At 36.7% G+C, this 21,158-nt stretch overlaps 2 protein-coding genes across 2 annotated transcripts; both read right to left on the bottom strand.

Moving 5' to 3' along the window:
• Window positions 1–6,387: 6,387 nt before the first annotated feature.
• LOC114164267 (riboflavin biosynthesis protein PYRD, chloroplastic-like) lies at window positions 6,388–9,019 on the bottom strand. Its single transcript, XM_028048870.1, is given in 5 exon segments — window positions 6,388–7,152; window positions 7,309–7,528; window positions 7,531–7,606; window positions 7,804–8,229; window positions 8,386–9,019. Coding segments are annotated over 4 exon segments (1,281 nt in total). The 5' UTR covers window positions 8,170–8,229; window positions 8,386–9,019; the 3' UTR covers window positions 6,388–6,533.
• Window positions 9,020–16,594: 7,575 nt separating this feature from the next.
• Window positions 16,595–21,158, bottom strand: LOC114163645 (nascent polypeptide-associated complex subunit alpha-like protein 2). Its single transcript, XM_028047945.1, has 3 exons — window positions 20,845–21,158; window positions 20,455–20,763; window positions 16,595–16,651 (listed from the first exon to the last, which is right to left on the bottom strand). The coding sequence occupies exons 1-3, from the start codon at window positions 20,908–20,910 to the stop codon at window positions 16,595–16,597; spliced, it is 432 nt and encodes a 143-aa protein (XP_027903746.1). The 5' UTR covers window positions 20,911–21,158.

Consider the following 21,158-nt stretch of genomic DNA (forward strand, 5'->3'; position numbering starts at 1 on the left):
TTTATTCTTAAGTTTTGAAGACTTGTTTTATTATAAAAATGTAATTTTGAAAAATCAATTTGATATTTTACTAAATACTATCTTATCATAAAATTGCAGTATTAGGAGCTATTTTGAATTTTGTATATATTTCGGAACTAAATCAACTTTTACACTCTCAAGAATTAGATTCATCAAAACACATGTATATTTAAAGACCGAATTGTGTATTTACTCATAAACTGTTTAATAATTTGTTATATCTTATTTTTTTCAATATTTCAGTTTCATTGTTAAACGAAAGGTTTTAAAAAAAATCTCACCCAATACAATAAGAAGTTCTCTTAAGTTAAAAACTTTTATTGCTATTAAAAATCCAGTATTTTATACTTTTGATTCTTAGTTGTACTAGTTAGTTATTTGGTCCTCTAATCAATTTTTCTCACTCTACGATTTCAAAAGCTAATTCAGCTCGTGCAACTTTCAAGAGTTTTGTTCTAATTTTTTTCAAATATATCTATCTTAAAGAATTACAATCTCTTTATGAATTCTTTTAAAGATAAATAAAGTTTTGAATTTAGTTACCTATTGTTGATTTTTTTTATTTTAAATATACATAAATAAATACTTTTAATTTATTTTATATACTTTTTCTTAAATTTAAAAACCCTATGAATGATGAATGAGATATTTTCTAGTTTGACAATAGCATTTTATATCTCTACCCATTTTATAGATGATAATTGTTGCCATGTATCCTCAATTTCATCTTTCAAGTACTATTTTATATTACTGGACTTAATGGCATGTTTAACTACTTAACAGATAGTAAGTTACACATTTTATCATTTTATTGTTTCAACATTTTATTATTCAATTTTAATTTTTTTTATATTTTATAATCTAAGTTTATTTTCTGCACATTTTAATATTGTATTGTTTTACGTGTACATATTTTTCTCTATTAGTTAGTGTTCTTTTTTATTTATAAGAGTTCTAAACAGGAAAATAAACAAAGAATAAATAATAAAAATATGACTTATTTATAAGTCCTTAGGTATTGGATTTGTACTTTTATTTATAGGTATTTATGTTACAAAATCAAAGTACAAAATAATAAAAATATGACTTATTTTATCTTTTGTTAAAATGTCTATTAATATATATATATATATATATATATATATATATATATATATATTAATATTAGAATACACAATAGTTGTCTCAAATAAAAATGTTTATGTAAATTAAAGAAGATCCGAAGAATATTGCATTACCTCAAAACTTTATACTGACATAAAATGTTTTTTTATTGATAATAAAGGTTTTTCTCAACATTTTCCATCTATCATGATTCCATTAATAAACTCAAAAACATAATTTTGATATAGATAGATTATAATTGAAATAAAAGTTCAAATAAGAAGTTGTATACCTTAAATTTATTGCAAAATGTTGTACATATTTCATTTTAAAGAGTTTTGAAGATTTCTTTTTACAAAACATCTTCGGTTGTTATACTGACGTTTTCATCTTCATCGAGAATTAAGATTTTCAATCCTTTCTTTTTTTCTGAATCGAAAAACAATAAAGTCTAATGCTCGTAAGATTCTCCTTGATTCTTATTGATTGTCATTGTAAAACAGAATGCTATTAGAATTTGTTTTCTTTTAAATTTAAAAGGTAATCCAGAATCATAAGGCACTAAATCCATTGTTGGTATAAAAATCTTTTTACCAATATTTTCTCTTGTGATCATGATAGCACAAATCACATTTTTGCCTAAGTCATTAACTTGCAATCTTCTGTCATTACAAAAATCTTTTGATTGATCAATGCTTCTTAGAAAAATATTTCGCACACTTGCTTTATACTTCAATGGATGATTTGGTATACTTGAACATTTTATTTCATTCAAGAATTCTGATGTAAACCATCGGTTTGAATTTCTTGGTCATCATCTTATTAGTAAGGTGTTTTTGAACTTAAGTATGTAATTTCTTCATTATTTATGAAAGATAACATGACATCATTCACTTGCTCTATACATTCAATTCTTGGACATAGAATTGCTCCATCATCAAGAAAATCCATCAGACATCATATGTAGCTCAAATTCAAGATAAACAAATTAAACTAATGATAGTGAAGGCGATTCGATGTTTTCAATTAGAAGATGTTTTGGTATTTTAAGATTGTCTTTAGCATTTTCGTTTAAATCCATATCTTCATCTCCAATTTTGAGGATCCAATTAGAAATTCTTTTATGTTTGTTGCATTTTTATTTGTGACAATATTTAATCTCATATTCTTTGTTAGTTTAAATATGTTGCAATGCTTTCATTATTCAACATCAAATAGTTGCAATGTTTGCAACTATTGTTTCAAACCATGGTAGGGTTACAAAACAAATCAGTAGAGGAAATGAGAGAAGAGTAAAAGGATAAATTAGAGTGTTCTATTTTTCTTGAACGATTAGGGTTTTGGAAGACATGGGAAGATTATAAAATAGATTGATGAAGGAGATGAGAATAGAGTAAAAGGAAAATGAGGGAGGGTTTCATTTTTCTTGAACGACTAGGGTTTTAGAGCATGTTTTGGGAGTGTTATAAAATAAAGAGAAAAGATGGTTTATGAGAGAAAGAAAAGTGACATTTTGAAATTGTACACGTGGTAAGCAAAGAGGAAGCCGCATGTATTAATTTATTATTTTATATTAAAACTACTTAAAGAGGTAAAAGAAATTTGAATTAAAATGAGAAGTTGAGATGAGTGATTAAGATAACAACGAGTCTAGTTTTTCTGGTGGGTTTTTTTGTATTATCCTTTGCTGAACATTTATCACAATCTAAATTGTGAAGGGACGGCAAACCAAATAGAAATTGGTTTGTAAAAAGAGAGTTGAAGTTGCCACCATTCCATAGTTTATTCTGGAAAACTATGGAAAATCATACAAATAAAATGAAGTATGCGAAAACCAAATTTAGGGTCCAGGAGTCGGTTACGCGTAGAGAAGGTATTAGCACCCTACAGCGTCCGTCCAAAGACAATACCTTTAATTATATTTGCAAAAGAGATGTGTTTATTCTATAATATTTATTTTTCCCAAAAAGAAGAAAATAAATTAAACAAATATATTTATTTTATAATATTTTTTCCTCTACCTCTCTCTCAATGTGCTAGGGTTTTTAAGTAGATTCAAACTGTACTCTTTCTATCTCTCTTTTATTTTAATGTCTCATCTCCACTAGGTTAAGTGAGACATGAGCTTCTTAACTTTTGGGTCTTTTCTCCACATAGGAAGGAAGCCTAATACTCAACCCAAATTATAGTTTGTTTTCAATTTTACTTTAATGGTATGTTAGCCTTTAAGTGTGCTGTATTTTGGCAACTTGAATCACTTGCTCTCATTGAGTTGTTTATGTGAAACATGTATGACATTTATTGTTGTTATTGGAGTTGAAAAAATAAGCATTTTTCAATCTACTTTTTTAAAAAGAATTTGAATGTCCTTTATATCAAAGAAAGAAAAAGTTAGTTTCATAAAATTTCACAAATATTAAAAGTGAAAATTTAAGCAAATGTTTGAGCCTGAGTTCAATTCGAGGACATCTAGTGTGTGAAACTAATGTGATAACCAACTACATCACCCAGACTTTTATGATAAGTAAATATAACCTTACTTATAATTATTTTAAAGGTTCAATACCTAATTTTTTCCTAATATTTGTTAAGTTATTTTAATTTGCTTCAAATATATATATATATTTTTTAATTTGATCCTAATATTCGTCAACTTTGCTCAATTGATTCATTTTCTCTAATAGCGTTAAAATAATTAACGGTGAACAGTACAGGTAGACAAAATACCGTTACGTGACAGTGTTATATGTGACGTGGACTGTTTGAACTAATTTAAATGTATTTGTATAATTATTTTTCAAATTGAAAACGTGAGAAATTGTTTTTAATATTTTGTGCGTTTAGCGTTTCATACACGAATGCGAGATTGAGCAATTTTAGTTCAAGAAGAACGCGACTACGTGAGCAGAGCAGAAGGTGGTGCAATTCGTCGTCATTTACAAAGATTGGGCAAGTTCTGGTGACGAGAGACAGAATTAAGCATCAAATAGGTGAGTTTTAGTTCCATCATGTTATTTCCTTTTATTTTAAGGGTTCGGTGGTGAAGTGTGTTCTGTTTTTGTCAGATTTTGATGGATTAATTAATGTCCTTGTTGTTAGTTGAGAAATTTTTTATAGACTTCTTTATCTCATTCTGTCTTCTACTTTGTGTATGGTTGTCGGTATTGTTTTCCCACTTTGTTGTTAGTATTCAGTTGTAGTCTCTTTTTTATCTTAATTTAAATTTTTATAAAAATTAAAAAAATACGAACACACGGACACTATAATTATATATAAAAGAAATATAATATGTGAAAATTTTAACTCAAAAATCTTAAAACTAGCATATTAATAACAAATTAAAAGAATACTGTATACTCTTTTAATTATTTTTTATTTTAATTTAAATTTTGACATTTTAAAAATTAATAATTATAAATTGATTATCATAAATTTGAGGAGTTCATATAAATTGATTATTAAAAAAATTGTGGGATATTATAATTATAAATTGATTATTAAAAAAATTGTGAGATATTATAATTAATATAAAATAATAAATATTTAACTTTTATTTACTTCCTTTAACGGATCGTTATGATCATCGCTAAAAAAATAATGATAATAATATTTACTATATTTTACATCACATAATATCAAACATCACATAATATCATCTCATACTAAACTGCAAGCAAAGTAGCTTGGGTTGGATTTGACAGAGGGAAGTGGGAACAAACAGCCCTCAGAAAGACTTGTAATTCTTAGGCAATTTTGAATCCATCGGTAGTATTTATAAGACATGTTGAAACTAGATGGAACATAACATAAGTTTCCTTCTATGATGCTTTTCAAAATGGAACTGCTTGAGGAGTTAAAAGTTGTACATTTTGGTTTCACTAAAAAGGGTGGAGCTAATGAGTGCAGAACATCATTGTTTTACTGTGTTCAGTTCTATTTGATCTGTGCCTCTAAAGCTATTTACTATGACAAGAACAGTGAAAAGAAACACAAACCTAATACAGCCTTAGGTCCTCCAGAAATTGTGTCAGGAAATAAGAATATGGCACAGTACTTGATCTGCTATTTTGAAAAGCTTATGAACTATTTTGTTTTGAGAAAATGTTTTTCTATTTTTCACTTTTAATTATAAGTGCACCATGGTATTTTAATTTGTTTTCTATTTTCATTTTTCCTTTTGTTAGAGAAAAAAGTTGTTTTCACTGTTTCGTATTCAAACTTTTGAAGATGGGAAATAGAGTGAAAATAATGTGACAATAAAAAGTGAAAACAAAGAATTGTAACAAAAACCTCTTCTCAAACCAAACAATCCATGGCATTCTTTTAGAAAAACACAGCATTAGCTGATAGGATGCTATAAGAAGTATGCTAATTGTATTTACCTAGATGATAGCAGCTGGAAGCATTAATTAGTATATTCATTTCTTAGGTCTCAGATCAAGTTGATTAGGTAAGTGTATGATAATGACTATGGTGGGAGAAGTATAGAACAATATCCTAATATGTTTATTTACCTTTATAGTCCTGTTCACAGTGGTTTCGTGCTTTGGTACCAACACTTGTTTCTGGTAATTAAAAGTGCAAACGTCTTTCTATTCCAAATCCACAACATTCTTAAAATCATAACAGTTTATCTTATAGATAACCTTCAAGTAAAAGATCAACAGCAAGAACCTGAGCAGACTCTTCTAAAATTGATTATAATCTGTTTAAAAGTAACTTACGTGCAAAATTGAAAACTAAAATGAAAGCTCAATGTATATTCCTTGAGAAAGAGATAGCCAAGTCATAAAAGAAAGTGACGAAGGATAGATTAACAGATAAGGATATAAAGTGGATGCAGAAATTGAGACACAGTGAGGCAACTTTATCATTGCACTAAGATCCAAGAATAAAATTAATCCTTGCAGAAATAATCATTTTACAGAACCAAAACAAACAAATTTTACTCCATTCGCCCAAAAGATAAGTGTCGATCCAGATTTCTATGCTTCAAATAACAATTTATCAAAAGTTAATTTGAACTACATTAAGTGTTATTTTACTCTCAGAAACAATGCACAAGAAAGCTCAAACCAAATAATCTACTTTCTTTTGTTAAAATCTGCCACGTCCACATTAATTCAAAGTGCTTATATTGCACATGAAACACGCAGACCAACTTCAAGGTAACATAAGACTGGTACAATCTCTTAAATTTCAAGTCAAAGTATTTGCATACATGCAAAAACTAGACAGCTAAACAAAATGTTAGCCCAGAAATAAATGAAAACAAAAATCATTGGTTACAATACCCTCGAGTTTCCGCCAGCAAAATACATTAACTGCTCTTTTAAGTTAGCCTACAGCAAAATCCATGCATGACACTGAAATATTGATAAATGGAAGTTGTGAGCACTATGCTCCATTTACTCAGATTTAAAATATCCCTCAATTACAACACTCTGATCAGAGGCCTTGGACTTCAAGTTTAGCACTTTCATTCCTTGCTCTAAGCTCTTCAATGTCTGTAGAGGATGTGGCTCAGTACGTTTGTTCCAAACAGGCAAAATTTCTGTGATAAATTTATTAATATAGTTATTCTCAATAGCCTCCATAACAAGCACTTCAAACTCACTGAAACTCCCTCTAATATCTAACAGAACACTGCACAATCCTTGATGATTACAATAATCCAAGATCACATCCAGATTTATTTCATCCAGAACTACAGTTTCAATTCCTTGTTGAGCCACTTCTGGAGCTGTTCCCACTTTATTCTCAGTAAAGATTATGATTTTGCTTGTGATGTCATTGATGGATGATAGAATTTGATTCAAAGAACTAGGATCTTTATGTATTACAATCCGAATTGGTTGGTTGGCTCCAGGTTCTTGAGATGCAGGTACTTTAAAGTTTTCAGTGAGAAAGGAAGAAGACATTACCATTGCATCATATTTCTGTAATAGCCTTGAATAGTAACCACCACAGTCTGCAGCTCCATTCCCAAGCAAGTTCAAAAAGTTTCCATTGATAGAAAGAGAATATCTGCAATGCAAGTACAGGCTAGACTGTCAAGTGATGTTTATGAAAGAATTAAAACACATGAGGATCAACCAAACTCCAAAATGCATCCAAAGAACAGTCATAATTGTTAGGAAAAGCATGTGAAAGTGTCAAAGGACATAGGGAGAGTTGAATTACCTCAAGGTAAGGAAAGGTTTTCCCGTCAACATGCGATGAATGTAAGGCTCATTGAGACTCTTGCACAACTCTTCCTCTACCCCTACAACAACTTCAATTCCTGCACCTCTCAACCTTTCCACCCCTTTGAAGGCAACTATGGGATTTGGATCCACCATCCCAACAACAACCTTTTTCACTTTGGCTTCAATTAGAGCTTCAGTACAAGGTGGAGTCCTACAAAATGATTACAAGGTTCCAAGCTCACATAAGCAGTTGCATTTTGTGCCAAATCACCGGCATCTCTCAGAGCAAACACCTGACAATCTCATCTCCCCAACTCAACATACTCACAAACACAAGGTCTTTATCCAAAGGCTAAGTAAGAAACATTAACATCTCACAATCAAAACATGTTCACCAGAATATCTCCTAACTTTATGTAACATTCATTTTTATTTTACACACATAGAATAATTCAGATAGACAGAGAGTGGAAGAGAGGAAGGTAGGTACCTCAGCATGCGATTGCCCTGCTTTAGGGTGGAACCCTTCACCAACAACTATCCCATTCTTTACAATAACACACCCCACCAATGGATTGGGGCTGGTATACCCAATAGCCTTTCTTGCAAGCTCCACACATCTTCTCATGTAAAACCCATCATCACTTTCTCCATCGGAGGATGCACACAGCACCCCAAACCCATTCCACCGACTCCTCCTAACGGGTTTGTAACTCCCATCACCAAAAGTCAAACACAACCTAGTTCCAGGCTTGGAGGGGCTCAGGGTGGACACAAAAGATGCAAACTTTGGAGGAGTTGCAGTAATCGAGAACCCAGGCACCTGAAGGGTGCAATCTGAACACAGTGCTTGCATAGTGTTTGTTCACACTACAAAAACGAAACCTTCCCCAAAATACCAAACCCGAATCATAACCTGCAGACGTGAAGTAAATTACAACATCATAACCAGTTAAACAAATAAAAACTTGCAATAAACAAGATTCAAGCCATGAGTACAACCATTCCCACTCCCAAAAAGCCAACAAATATCCCAATAATTTCAACATTCAGAACTTGAAATTGTAATTACCCCTCAGCAATTCAGTATTGTGATAACCCTTTTATTTCAGTCTCTTTCTTCCCCTCATTCCAACACCGAATTCTCTACTCTCTCTACTTCACCATCATCCCTTACACTGCTACCTTCACACTTAACCAAATTTCTTTTGCTTCTGAATCAGATGCTAGAGAAGTGACCCCGGCAAGTCCTCAAGCTACCTTCATCTCTAGCCTTTCTTCCTCCAGGTAAGCTCCAATTTCGTTTTGAGGTCCAATTCCAGATTTCATCAAGAAACCTTGCTTCTATTCTGAGTCTAATTGAGTGTTCCTCCCTCATCCATGTCAGAATGATGGAATTGCTAGGTTAAATTAAAGAATTCTGCCCTTCCTCTCTACGTTGCTCTCATTCAAGGCGTTCTCCATTAACTAGGCAAGGGAAGCTGACTTTTAGCTCAATTTTCGTAGGAGATGTGTTCTTGAGTGGTAGAATTGTTTGTTCTGTGTTTAATTGGTGCTTGGACCTGCTTGTGTGTGATTTTTGAGTATGGAATGATTTTGGGCGAGGATGCATGCGTGGAACAGATGAGGAATCCTGGTATTTTCGCCTAGGCGAGCAGCTTTCGCCTGAGCGAAAATACCAGAGGATCACCTCTGCCACTGCACGAAATCTCGCCTAGGCGAGCTGGAGTCGCCTGAGCGAAATAACTTCTCGTCTAGGCGAGCTAATATAGCCTGAGCGAGAGTTCGCCCAGGATTTTATTTTTTGCCACTGTAAGGGGTCTTGCCCAGGCGAGAGTAGCCCGCCTAAGCGAGACAACCTCTCTGGCTTAGGCGAGACTCTCTAGCCTAAGCGAGATTGCCTGCAAAAGTTTGCTCCTTTCATTGTTTTTGACTAATTGATACTGTACTACTTGCATGAATTTGATAATGGCTAGTTCTGTATGTAATTCTTATGCATGATGGTCAGTGTGATGGAATTGAGTGTGAAATTGGTATGATTAAGAACATGTTGGAGATAGGGTTTCAAGGGGAATCCTAAGGAATGTGGTTTTAGTGAATGTAAGGGCATGAGGACTCAGATTGGTGGCATCCTGACGCTCCTAGTAACCATTAAGACTCAAGTAGAGTATGATGGATTACGTCGGGGGGAGTAGCAGGAGGTCCTGGTCTATGATTCCGATCCATCATAGAGGTGATGGGATTTACCTTAAGAGTGGTAGGGTGAATACCCCTTGTGCCTAAAACTCTGCAGAGTTTAGGAACCATCTCAAGTGCAAGTCACCAAGAGCTCCAATGCCACTTACATAATCCGAATATCGAGTCTAGAATGATGTGAGATGTTGTGGTCAGGATTAATCTGATGATTTAATCGATTGTGTAATAAAAGTCTGTTTTCTGTCTTAGTATGAAAATTTGCATGGTTTGCTCTTTGTTTAAGTTAGCTTACCCTTCTAGTTTCTATTATGTTCTGTGTGTCTTCTACTTTTGCTATGATCGCCCTTATTGAATGGCGTGAGCAGATAAAAATGCAGGCGAAGATATACCCTTCCTAGGCAGGCGTTGAATGGCTTTACATGACGTTTTCCAGCAGTAGTAGTTACATTTTCCTATAGTAGATGCTTAGAGTGTTTTGTAACCCTTTGTTTAGTGTAGGCGGTATGTATGGTTATTTTGAGGATGACTGTATTATATATACTGGCCTATGTCATCATTTGCTTCTGAATTATTAAAAATTTAAATGTTTTGTTTAATAGTTTAAAAGCTATGAAAACGGGATGTTACAATTTTGGTATCAGAGCAGTGATTCCTTTAGGATCTGTAGGTGTGAGCTTGCTTAGCTTCTGTTGTGTATTTCTCGTAGTGTGTTTGGTACAAGTTGTTGTACCTGTCGACTAATCTGATGGTTCCTTCTTGTGTGATCAGAGCTATAGCACCTAGACCTTCAACACCTCCTGTTCCAAACCTAGATAATCCTCATTTGGTGGGAGCAATTGAGGCGATGATTGCAGCCATGCAGCAGCAGAATGCTAACATGGTGAATCAGCAGAATCTAGCCTTGCAACAAATGGAGTCTGCAAGACTAGCAGCAGAAGCGACTCAGCAGAGGCACTTGGAAGCCCTGCATCAGATAAGGGAAAACCGTTCAGCCGCTGGTTCTTCCCAAGCTTCACTGCCACGAGTGCAAGAGTGGAGTTTGAAGGATTTCCTTCAACACCATCCATCCCGATTTGATGGCAAGGTTAGCCCGGATGTAGCTGATCAATGGATGCGGGACATGGAACGAATCTTTGATGCTAAGAGATGTCCTGCAGAGAACAGGCTTGCATACACTGAGTACCTTCTTGCTGGAGAGGTCGTGCATTGGTGGTCCAGCATGAAGATGATGTTAGAGGATAACCATGAGACCATCACCTGGGAACTGTTTAAGAAGAAGTTCTATGCTGAGTTCTTCCCAGATAGTGTGAGGTATGCGAAGGAGGTTGAGTTCTTACAGCTGATGCAAGGAGATATGTCAGCGTCGGAGTACGCTGAAAAGTTCAAACACTTGGGTAGATTTCACACCCTGAAGATGGCAGAGGACTGGCAGTGTAGAAAGTTTGAGAATGTGCTGAGAGGTGACCTCAAGCTCATGGTGGCTCCGCTCTCTATCAAGGAATTCCCTGCCTTGGTAGAGAAGGCAAGAGTGATGGAGAAGCTTAAGGCTGAAGTTGAAGCTCATCAGAGGTCTCAGCTGAAGGTGGGAGGACCATCTGGGTCCACAAGCAGACACGACGACAGGAGGAAACCATACTCTAGGCCTCAGCCCCAGGGGCCCAGGAGGTTCTCACATCAGTCCCAGCAGCCCCAGCCTTTTAGGCCACAGTGCTTCCACTGTAGGGGGCCCCATCTGAGGAGCGCCTACCCCTAGCTTTCTGACAGGAGGACATGCCATAGGTGCGGCCAGGTGGGCCACTTCATCAAGGATTGCCCAGTTGAGAGGAGCACAGTACCGAGGCCTTCACCACAGCCTCAATCACAGCCGTCGAGGGGAGGTGCGAGACCATAGGCGGCGGGTTGGGTGTACGCTGTCACTGGTGCCAAGGCAGCTGGATCAGGTAACCCTATTATCGGGTCTTGTGTGATAGCTGGTAGGAGCTTGCATGTTCTGTTTGATTCGGGGGCGACGCATTCTTTTGTGTCGGAATCTAGAGTGGTAAAGTTGGGTCTTCCGGTGAAGGAGCTCCAGTATGACCTGGTGGTGTCCACACCTGCTTCTGGGTTAGTCAGAACCTCGACCGTGTGTGCTAGGTGTAAGATCGAGGTTGAGGGGCGCAAGTACAGGGTAAATCTCATCTGTTTACCCTTGGTGGGACTAGATGTCATCTTGGGGATGGATTGGCTATCTGCCAATCACATTCTCATTGACTGCAACGAAAGGAAAGTGTTGTTTCCTAGCCTAGAAGATGAAGATCTGTTGGTGTCCTCACAGCAGGTGGACAAGGCAATGAAGGAAGGGTCTCAATGCTTCCTGATTCTGACTCAGTTGTCCGTTGAGACTGAGACTGGACCCTTGGAGGCGCCAGTAGTGGGAGATTTCTCAGATGTGTTTCCTGAGGATGTGCCTGGCCTATCCCCTACTAGGGAGATAGAGTTCTCCATTGACCTGGTGCCAGGAGCAGGGCCAGTGTCCATAGCACCCTACAGAATGGCTCCTGCTGAACTAGTGGAGTTAAAGAAACAAATTGAAGAGTTGCTAGAGAAACAGCTTATCAGGCCGAGTGTATCGCCTTGGGGAGCACCGGTGTTGCTGGTTAAAAAGAAGGACGGTAGTTCCAGACTCTGTGTAGATTACAGGCAGCTGAATAAGCTAACCATCAAGAACAGGTACCCTCTGCCAAGGATTGACGACTTGATGGATCAGTTGCACGGTGCGGCAGTGTTCTCCAAGATTGATCTGAGATCAGGATACCATCAGATTCGAGTCAAGTCTGATGATGTACAGAAGATCGCTTTCAGATCCAGGTACGGACACTACGAGTATGTGGTGATGCCGTTTGGTGTGACTAACGTCCCCGCTTTGTTCATGGACTACATGAACCGAATCTTCAGGCCATTCTTGGACAAGTTCGTGGTGGTTTTCATAGATGATATCTTGATTTACTCACGGACTCCAGAGGAGCATGCAGAGCATCTAAAGATAGTTCTGAGCATACTGAGGGAGAAGCAGTTGTATGCAAAGCGGTCAAAATGCGAGTTCTGGATGACTTCAGTTCAGTTCTTAGGGCACATGATATCGGCTCAGGGCATAGCAGTAGATCCATCTAAAGTAAAAGCTGTGCTAAGTTGGTAACGCCCTAAGTCAGTGACTGAAATAAGGAGCTTTGTGGGGTTGGCAGGTTACTATAGGAGATTCATTGAAGGATTCTCCAAGATAGCAGCACCCTTGACCCAGTTAACCCGCAAGGATCAACCTTTTGCTTGGACTGACAGGTGTGAAGAGAGCTTTCTAAAGCTATAGCAAAAGTTGACTAGCGCTCCAGTGTTAGTGATTCCTGATACCGGTAAACCCTTTGAGGTTTACTGTGATGCTTCTCATCAGGGATTGGGATGTGTTCTGATGCAAGAACGGAGAGTGGTGGCCTACGCCTCACGACAGTTGAAGAATCATGAGAAGAACTACCCCACGCACGACTTGGAGTTAGCAGCAGTGGTGTTCGCACTAAAGATCTGGAGACAATATCTGTATGGTGCACAATTTCAGGTTTTCAGTGACCATAAGAGTTTGAAGTATTTGTTTGACCAGAAGGAATTAAACATGAGACAAAGGCGGTGGATGGAGTTCCTAAAAGACTTTGACTTTGAGTTGTTGTATCACCTGGGGAAGGCGAACGTGGTGGCTGACGCCTTAAGCAGAAAGGCAGTTCACGCATCTCTCATGATGGTCAGGGAGTTGGATTTGGTGGAGCAGTTTAGAGATATGCAGTTGTAGGTGGTTTTGGATGAAGGAGTCATTAGATGTAACCATCTCACTGTGTCTAATGATTTCCTTAATCTGATAAAGCAGAAGCAACCATCGGACCCCAAGCTACAGAGGATAGTAGAGTTACTTGGCACTGAGAAGGCCAAAGATTTCTTGATGGGAGATGATGGGGTACTGAGATTCAGAGGCAGGGTTTGCATACCTGAAGATTTAGAGCTGAAAGGCATGATTCTTGAGGAAGGGCACAAGAGCCGTTTTAGCATGCACCCAGGCATGACTAAAATGTATCATGATCTGAAAGAATCGTTCTGGTGGTCGGGCATGAAGCAAGATGTCGCTCGATATATATCGTCATGTTTAACCTGTCAGAAGGCTAAGATAGAACACCAGAGACCGGGGGGAATACTTCAGTAGCTTGAGATACCCGAGTGGAAATGGGATAGTATTGCTATGGACTTTGTTACCCATTTGCCTCAGACCGTGAAGAACCACGATGCTATATGGGTGATAGTAGACCGTCTCACCAAGAGTGCCCACTTCCTAGCAGTAAACTTGAGGATGTCTATGGCGAAACTAGCACAGTTATATATCAGTGAGATCGTGAGGTTACATGGTGTGCCATCGAGTATAGTCTCTGATAGAGACCCACGATTCACCTCACGCTTCTGGCAGACGCTGCAGGATGCTATGGGTAGTAGGTTGGCTATGAGCTCCGCATATCACCCTCAGACCGATGGGCAGTCCGAGAGAACCATCCAGTCTCTTGAGGATCTCTTACGAACGTGTGTACTGGACCATCTGGGTGCGTGGGATGAGGTCCTGCCTTTGGTAGAGTTTACATATAATAACAGCTTTCACACCAGTATTGGCATGGCCCCTTATGAGGCCCTCTATGGCAGGAGATGTAGGACGCCTTTATGCTGGTATCAAGATGGGGAATCAGTGGTAGTGGGACCAGAGCTTCTGAAACAGACTACTGAAAAGGTCAAGCTCATACAAGAAAGGATGAAAGCATCTCAAAGCAGACATAAATCATATGCTAATCAGAGGAGAAGACCTTTAGAGTTCGAACCAGGGGACCATGTTTTCTTGAGAATTACCCTGACTACTGGTGTGGGAAGAGCCATCTACCAGAAGTTGTCTCCTAGGTTCGTCGGTCCATATCAGATTCTGAGAAGAGTTGGACCAGTGGCATATGAGATTGCCCTACCTCCTCCTCTGGCCAACCTCCACTCAGTGTTCTATGTTTCTCAGCTCAGGAAATATGTTCCCGACCCTTCCCATGTACTTGAGATGGAAGATCTGCAGATCAAGGGAGATCTTACAGTAGAGGTTCAGCCCGTTGATTTAGGAGATGTTCAGATGAGACAGCTCAGAGGAAAGTCCATCAGACTAGTCCAGGTCATCTGGGACAAGAGGACAGGTGATTCCACTTGGGAATTGGAAGCAGATGTGAGGAAGTCATATCCACACTTGTTCTCTGGTAAGTCCCAATTTTCGGGTCGAAAATTTTTGAAGTTGGGGAGATTGTGATAACCCTTTTATTTCAGTCTCTTTCTTCCCCTCATTCCAACACTGAACTCTCCACTCTCTCTACTTCACCATCATCCCCTACACTGCTACCTTCACACTTAACCAAATTTCTTCTGCTTCTGAATCAGATGCTAGAGAAGTGACCCTGACAAGTCCTCAAGCTACCTCCATCTCTAGCCTTTCTTCCTCCAGGTAAGCTCCAATTTCATTTTGAGGTCCAATTCCAGATTTCATCAAGAAACCTTGCTTCTATTCTGAGTCTAATTGAGTGTTCCTCCCTCATCCATGTCGGAATGATGGAATTGCTAGGTTAAATTAAAGAATTATGCCCCTCCTCTCTACGTTGCTCTCATCCAAGGCGTTCTCCATTAACTAGGTAAGGGAAGCTGACTTTTAGCTCAATTTTCGTAGGAGATGTGTTCTTGAGTGGTAGAATTGTTTGTTCTGTGTTTAATTGGTGCTTGGACCTGTTTGTGTGTGATTTTTGAGTATGGGATGATTCTGGGCGAGGATGCATGCGTGGAACAGATGAGGAATCCTGGTATTTTCGCTCAGGCGACTCGCCTGAGCGAAAATACCAGAGGATCACCTCTGCCACTGCACGAAATCTCGCCTAGGCGAGCTGGAGTCGCCTGAGCGAGATAACTTCTCGTCTAGGCGAGCCAGTTTAGTCTGAGCGAGAGTTCGCCCAGGATTTTATTTTTTGCCAGTGTAAGGGGTCTCGCCCAGGCGAGAGTAGCCCGCCTAAGCGAGACAACCTCTCTGGCTTAGGCGAGACTCTCTAGCCTAAGCGAGATTCCCTGTAGAAGTTTTCTCCTTTCATTGTTTTTGACTAATTAATACTGTACTACTTGCATAAATCTGATAATGGCTAGTTCTGTATGTAATTCTTATGCATGATGGTCAGTGTGATGGAATTGAGTGTGAAATTGGTATGATTAAAAACATGTTAGAGATAGGGTTTCAAGGGGAATCCTAAGGAATGTGGTTTTAGTGAATGTAAGGGCATGAGGACTCAGATTGGTGGCATCCTGACGCTCCTAGTAACCATTAAGACTCAAGTAGAGTATGATGGATTACGTTGGGGGAAGTAGCAGGAGGTCCTGGTTTATGATTCCGATCCATCATAGAGGTGATGGGATTTACCTTGAGAGTGGTCGGGTGAATATCCTTTGTGCCTAAAACTCTGCAGAGTTTAGGAACCATCTCAAGTGCAAGTCACCAAGAGCTCCAATGCCACTTACATAATCCGGATATCGAGTCTAGAATGATGTGAGATGTTGTGGTCAGGATTAATCTGATGATTTAATCGATTGTGTAATAAAAGTCTGTTTTCTGTCTTAGTATGAAAATTTGCATGGTTTGCTCTTTGTTCAAGTTAGCTTACCCTTCTAGTTTCTATTGTGTTCTGTGTGTCTTCTACTTTTGCTATGATCGCCCTTATTGAATGGCGTGAGCAGATAAAAATGCAAGCGAAGATACACCTTTCCTAGGCAGGTGTTGAATGGGTTTACAGGACATTTTCCAGCAATAGTAGTTACATGTTCCTATAGTAGATGCTTAGAGTGTTTTGTAACCCTTTGTTTAGTGTAGGCGGTATGTATGGTTATTTTGAGGATGATTGTATTATATATACTGGCCTATGTCATCATTTGCTTCTGAATTATTAAAAATTTAAATGTTTTGTTTAATAGTTTAAAAGCTATGAAAACGGGATGTTACAAGTATCATTATCCCCAATCAAATTTCAATCCCCAAACATAGCACCATCAAATAACAAGAACACAGCAAACCCCAAAATCATCTTACGTTCATATAAAAAGCCAAAAATCAGAAATCAAAGCATGAAGAAATGGAGGAATCTCATTACCGCCGATGACGGAGGGGATGATGAAGATGCGAAGTGAAAGATGGCCTCCCAATGTTGTAAAAAAATGACTAACCCCTCTCCCTCCTATGGATCCCCCTTATGAACTAGATGAAGGAGTTAAAAGAGCAGTTGAAACCGGAAAAAACCGTTCCCCCAGTTCTTTAAATTATTATTATTTTTTTTTTATTTTATTAATAAAAAAACGAAAAATAATTAATAGTATTTATTTTTATTTTACTTTTTCTTATTTTTAAAACACAAAATCCTTATTTTACTTAACTTTTAAAAACATAAATTAAAAAGAAACTTTTAGTAATTAATTTTTTCTTTATCCTTCTTATTTAACACTTATTTTTTCGGTTATTTTGAAAATAATTTTATATTCACCAAAACAAAATTAGATATTGACATTATTAAAAATACACTGTTTTTGTGCTTTGAAATTTTTTTTAATATATTTTAAAATTTTAAAATTAATGATCATCAATGTATTTTGAAGACATAATAAAAAAATAACATAGAAAAACTAGTAGAAAATCTAAACTCGATAACAACATTTTGTTTATTTTTTGTGATTTGTGTTTTTTGTATTGTATTTTTTGTAGATTAAAACAAAACTTCTATAACACTTTCGCCCAATTTCTAAGCCTAAAATATCATATCTAAATCAACTATAAGACAATGGTATGATACAACTTCATCCGCACTTAGAGCTAATATATGTTTAAATTGGTTTTAAGACATTCTAATAATTTTTCAAAACTTCTCCTCTAATAAGTCGTACAGGTAGTAATGAAACAATGTTGTTTTGTAAAATTTGTTGTAAAATGTCATTTTCTAAATATGCGCTTTACTTCATTACAATTATTTACATATTCCTAAAGTTTAGGAAAATTTTATAGATAATAAAATGAAAAAACAAACTGAAGTGGTAAAATTATGGAATAGTCATTATAATTAAGTGGTACAATGTGTAATTAAGTATTATTATTAAAAAGGTCCATTATCTTTTATTTTTACATGATTAAACATAAAAGAGTTTAATAACAATATTATAGATATTTTCTTATACAGTATACCCTTTCTTATTCAATGCAAATTTATTTAATATCGTAAGTAATTATAAAGATTTAAAGTGTCAAAATAAAGCAAAAAAAAGGTATGAAATATAACTTCATTAAACCTCTAAGATTAAAAAATTGTAAAATTTGAATTTGAATTGTTTTTATTTAATTTTGTTTTCAAATATCTATTTATACATAGCCATTCAAAAGTCTTAATTTCAAGAATTTACTCTACATAGGATAATTTGTAAGTCTCATTTTTTAGCTTATATGTGTATGGGTCTGGCTCTTTTCGTAGGCTCAAGACCAGTCCATTAGGAGACCCCCAATACCCTGTCTAGCCCCACTCACTCTCACTTGTCTCACTTTCAGAAAACTTTTCCTCTCCCTCACTCTCTCTGTTGGAACTTGAGAACTCTGCTAGGGCATAGTGAACCTCCCATTTCGAGCTAGCTAAGTCCATCTCCTCTTTCAAGTAAGTAAATCTTAGGGTTTCCTGGTCTTTTTCCCTCTTATTTTCACTATTTGGATATGTGGGTTTGATTGGGGTTTAACCTCATATGTTGTTTTGTCTTGGTTCCACATTTCAGCTCACTACCATAGTTTTTGGAGTTGTGGTACTCCTTAGTTGTGGGTCTGTTGCATTTGTTAGCATCTAAGCAAGGTAAGGGAAGTTAAGGTTCAGGTTTTTAATTCATTTTTGCATGTTTGTGGTTCTATTTCGTGTTTCTAGTGATAGTGTGTTGCTTATGATGGTGTGAAAATGCATTGGGTGTTGTTTTGAATGAGTTCTTGGTGGAGCATGCGTGGAACAGTGGGTGAGAACTGATTTTCTCGCCCAAGCGAGCTCGTCTCGCCTAGGCGAGAATAGCTGAAGCTTGCCCAGGGTTCTGCTCAAAGCACTCCCTCAAGCGACCAACACTCGTCTTGAGCGACATATTGTCTCACTCAGGCGAGAAGGTCTCGCCTAAGCGAGAGCTCGTGAAATCTCTCAGGGCCACTGTTTGCAGTCTCGCCTAAGCGAGAGCCTGCAGCTTAAGCGATGCAACTTCCCTCGCCTGAGCGAGGGCTCCTAGCTTGAGCGAGGCTGGTGCAAAGGTGTGCTCTAACATTGTTTTCTTGTATGTTTTGATGATTTGTTGCATGATTGGTTTAAATTCCCCTTTTTAAACGAGGAGTATATGAATATGCATGGCTGTTTGATTCCTATGAACTAAAATAAGCATGCTTGGTATGAAATTAATCACGGATTTGTTGGTTGGTGGTGTTTTGGCATGATAATTGGATGTTTGAGATAAAAGTGGTTGTTATGGTATTGAGAAACATGAATTTGGTGTGAGATAGACGTAATTCCATGAGTCTCGTGGGGAGATCTCATGGTGGTATGTAGTGTATATAATTAGGATAAGGATTCAAGTAAGAATTGCATCCCGAAATTCTAAAGGATTAGTTAGTCTCATATAGAGCAAACTGATTCAAGTGGTGAGAGTAGCGGGAGGTCCTAGTCTTTGGCAAGATAATGGCCTTAGATGCTTGAAGGCTAACCTAGTGTGTGGTAGGGTGAAACTCATTGGCAATGGCTCTGCAGAGTAGTAGAGGCCACCACAAGTGCAAGCGTCCAGTGAATCCGATCTTATTATATGTATCCGGGTAATTGAGTCATAGTGTCCTGCTTGGTTGCTATAACATGATTTCGTGCCTACTTGTTGCATGTTTGTAATCTGTTTTCAAGTGCTTGAATAATATAACATGTTAAAAATTGTTTTGTTTCACTAGCTTACCCTTTCATTCTTGTCTGTTCTTTGCTTTGTTTTCTCTTTTGCGATGATCACCTTATTGGTGGGTGCTGTGTAGTTTGGACCTGATATTTGTGCCTCTTAGGAGCAGTGTTGAGGCCCTGGTGGCTTTGTAGTTCCCTGCTCTTGGAGCATCTCTTTTGCAAACTATAAAACTTTTGTTTAGTATGTTTTGTATGGCATCCTTGGTGTGCCTTAGTATCTTTTAAGCACTTTCATGAATGACTGTAATAGTAGATCCTTATGCATATTGTTGATCTGATTGCTCTTTTATTACTATAATTATGCCATATTTTTATTTAGTAGATTTAATCTATTTAAATGAGATGTCACATAATTCACTTCATATTGTATATATAAATTATAAATTATAAATATATATTAAAATTGGAACTTTAATATTAACATTTACGAAAATAAACATTAGCCCATTTAAATATTTAATAATTAAAATTTAAATGTAATATTAGATAATTAGATGATATTTAACTTTTAAAACCCCAGATCTTATTTACTTTATATATACGATTAACTTCTTTTTCTAAATTGTTTATCCTCACAACATACGATTTTCTTTTTCTAGAATCAAAATGAGGCATTATCTATAACAATATACAATATATAAAGAGGATTCCCTCTTTTGTGTCCACATTTCAAAATACCAATTTTATTCTTTAAAATATAATTATTTATTAAAATTTTTAAAATTGACCATTGTACAATTTTTTTTCTTTATTTATCAATAATTATTCTTTCATCTTTTCTTGTATATTTCACTTTACTTTAATAAATATAATTTTATTTTATATATTAACTTAAGAAATAATTATATTATCATCACCTATTAATATCATGTATATTTAAAAAAAAAAAATGCGTATAACAAGATCCCGTTGTGAGTCTTGAGTGCCTTGACGGCCTTAGTTCTTGACACTCCCGCCTGTGTCATCACCAAATCAATGCCAGTTTCATCAATCTCCTCATCTTCTTCAGGCTGTGTTGCTGCAGCTGCAACATCTTTATCTTGTTTCGCTGTAACAGATCCAATGTCTGGCATCCTAAACTGTTGGGCAGCCTGTGTCTGCAACTGAGAGCTCAAGTCCTCTATTTTTGCTTCCCCAAATATGACTAAGGTCTCAGAATTTGGACTCTTGAACACATCGGGTTTTGAGATGAAGAAAAGAATCTAATGCATAAAATAACTTGGTTAAAGGCTATTAATCTTTCAGATAGATCGCAGAAATGAATAATACATATAATGACATACACTTTTTGTTCTCTTGATTGTAACCCTGCAAATGCTAGTAACAGGTTTTAGTCCCAGCTTCAACATTGCTTTTCGGCTTTTCTTCTCACTTCTGCGCTGCTTTGAACCCTCTACACCACCTGCATTTCAATCCAATTAATTAAATTAATGAACAACAAGAAGATCAACAGATAACAAGCCAGACTAATCCAGTATACTCATTGCTGCTAAAACGCATAGGACAAGTAGCAAAGTGCATAACTACATAGACATTTTCTCTAGGTAAAAACCCTTCATTCCAAATAAACTGCAACAGTTATTTACTTGTTAACATT

The sequence above is a fragment of the Vigna unguiculata genome, chromosome 9, assembly GCF_004118075.2.
Source record: "Vigna unguiculata cultivar IT97K-499-35 chromosome 9, ASM411807v1, whole genome shotgun sequence".
Classification (NCBI taxonomy): Eukaryota; Viridiplantae; Streptophyta; class Magnoliopsida; order Fabales; family Fabaceae; genus Vigna; species Vigna unguiculata.

Excerpts from the sequence above, each read along its gene's own strand:
- LOC114163645 (XM_028047945.1), bottom strand. The coding sequence starts at position 20,910 with ATGTTGAAGCTGGGACTAAAACCTGTTACTAGCATTTGCAGGGTTACA. Across the intron at positions 20,764-20,844 it reads CAATCAAGAGAACAAAAAGT|ATTCTTTTCTTCATCTCAAA; the intron begins GTATGTCATTAT and ends TTTATGCATTAG. Across the intron at positions 16,652-20,454 it reads ACAACGGGATCTTGTTATAC|ATGATTTTGGGGTTTGCTGT; the intron begins GCATTTTTTTTT and ends TATGAACGTAAG.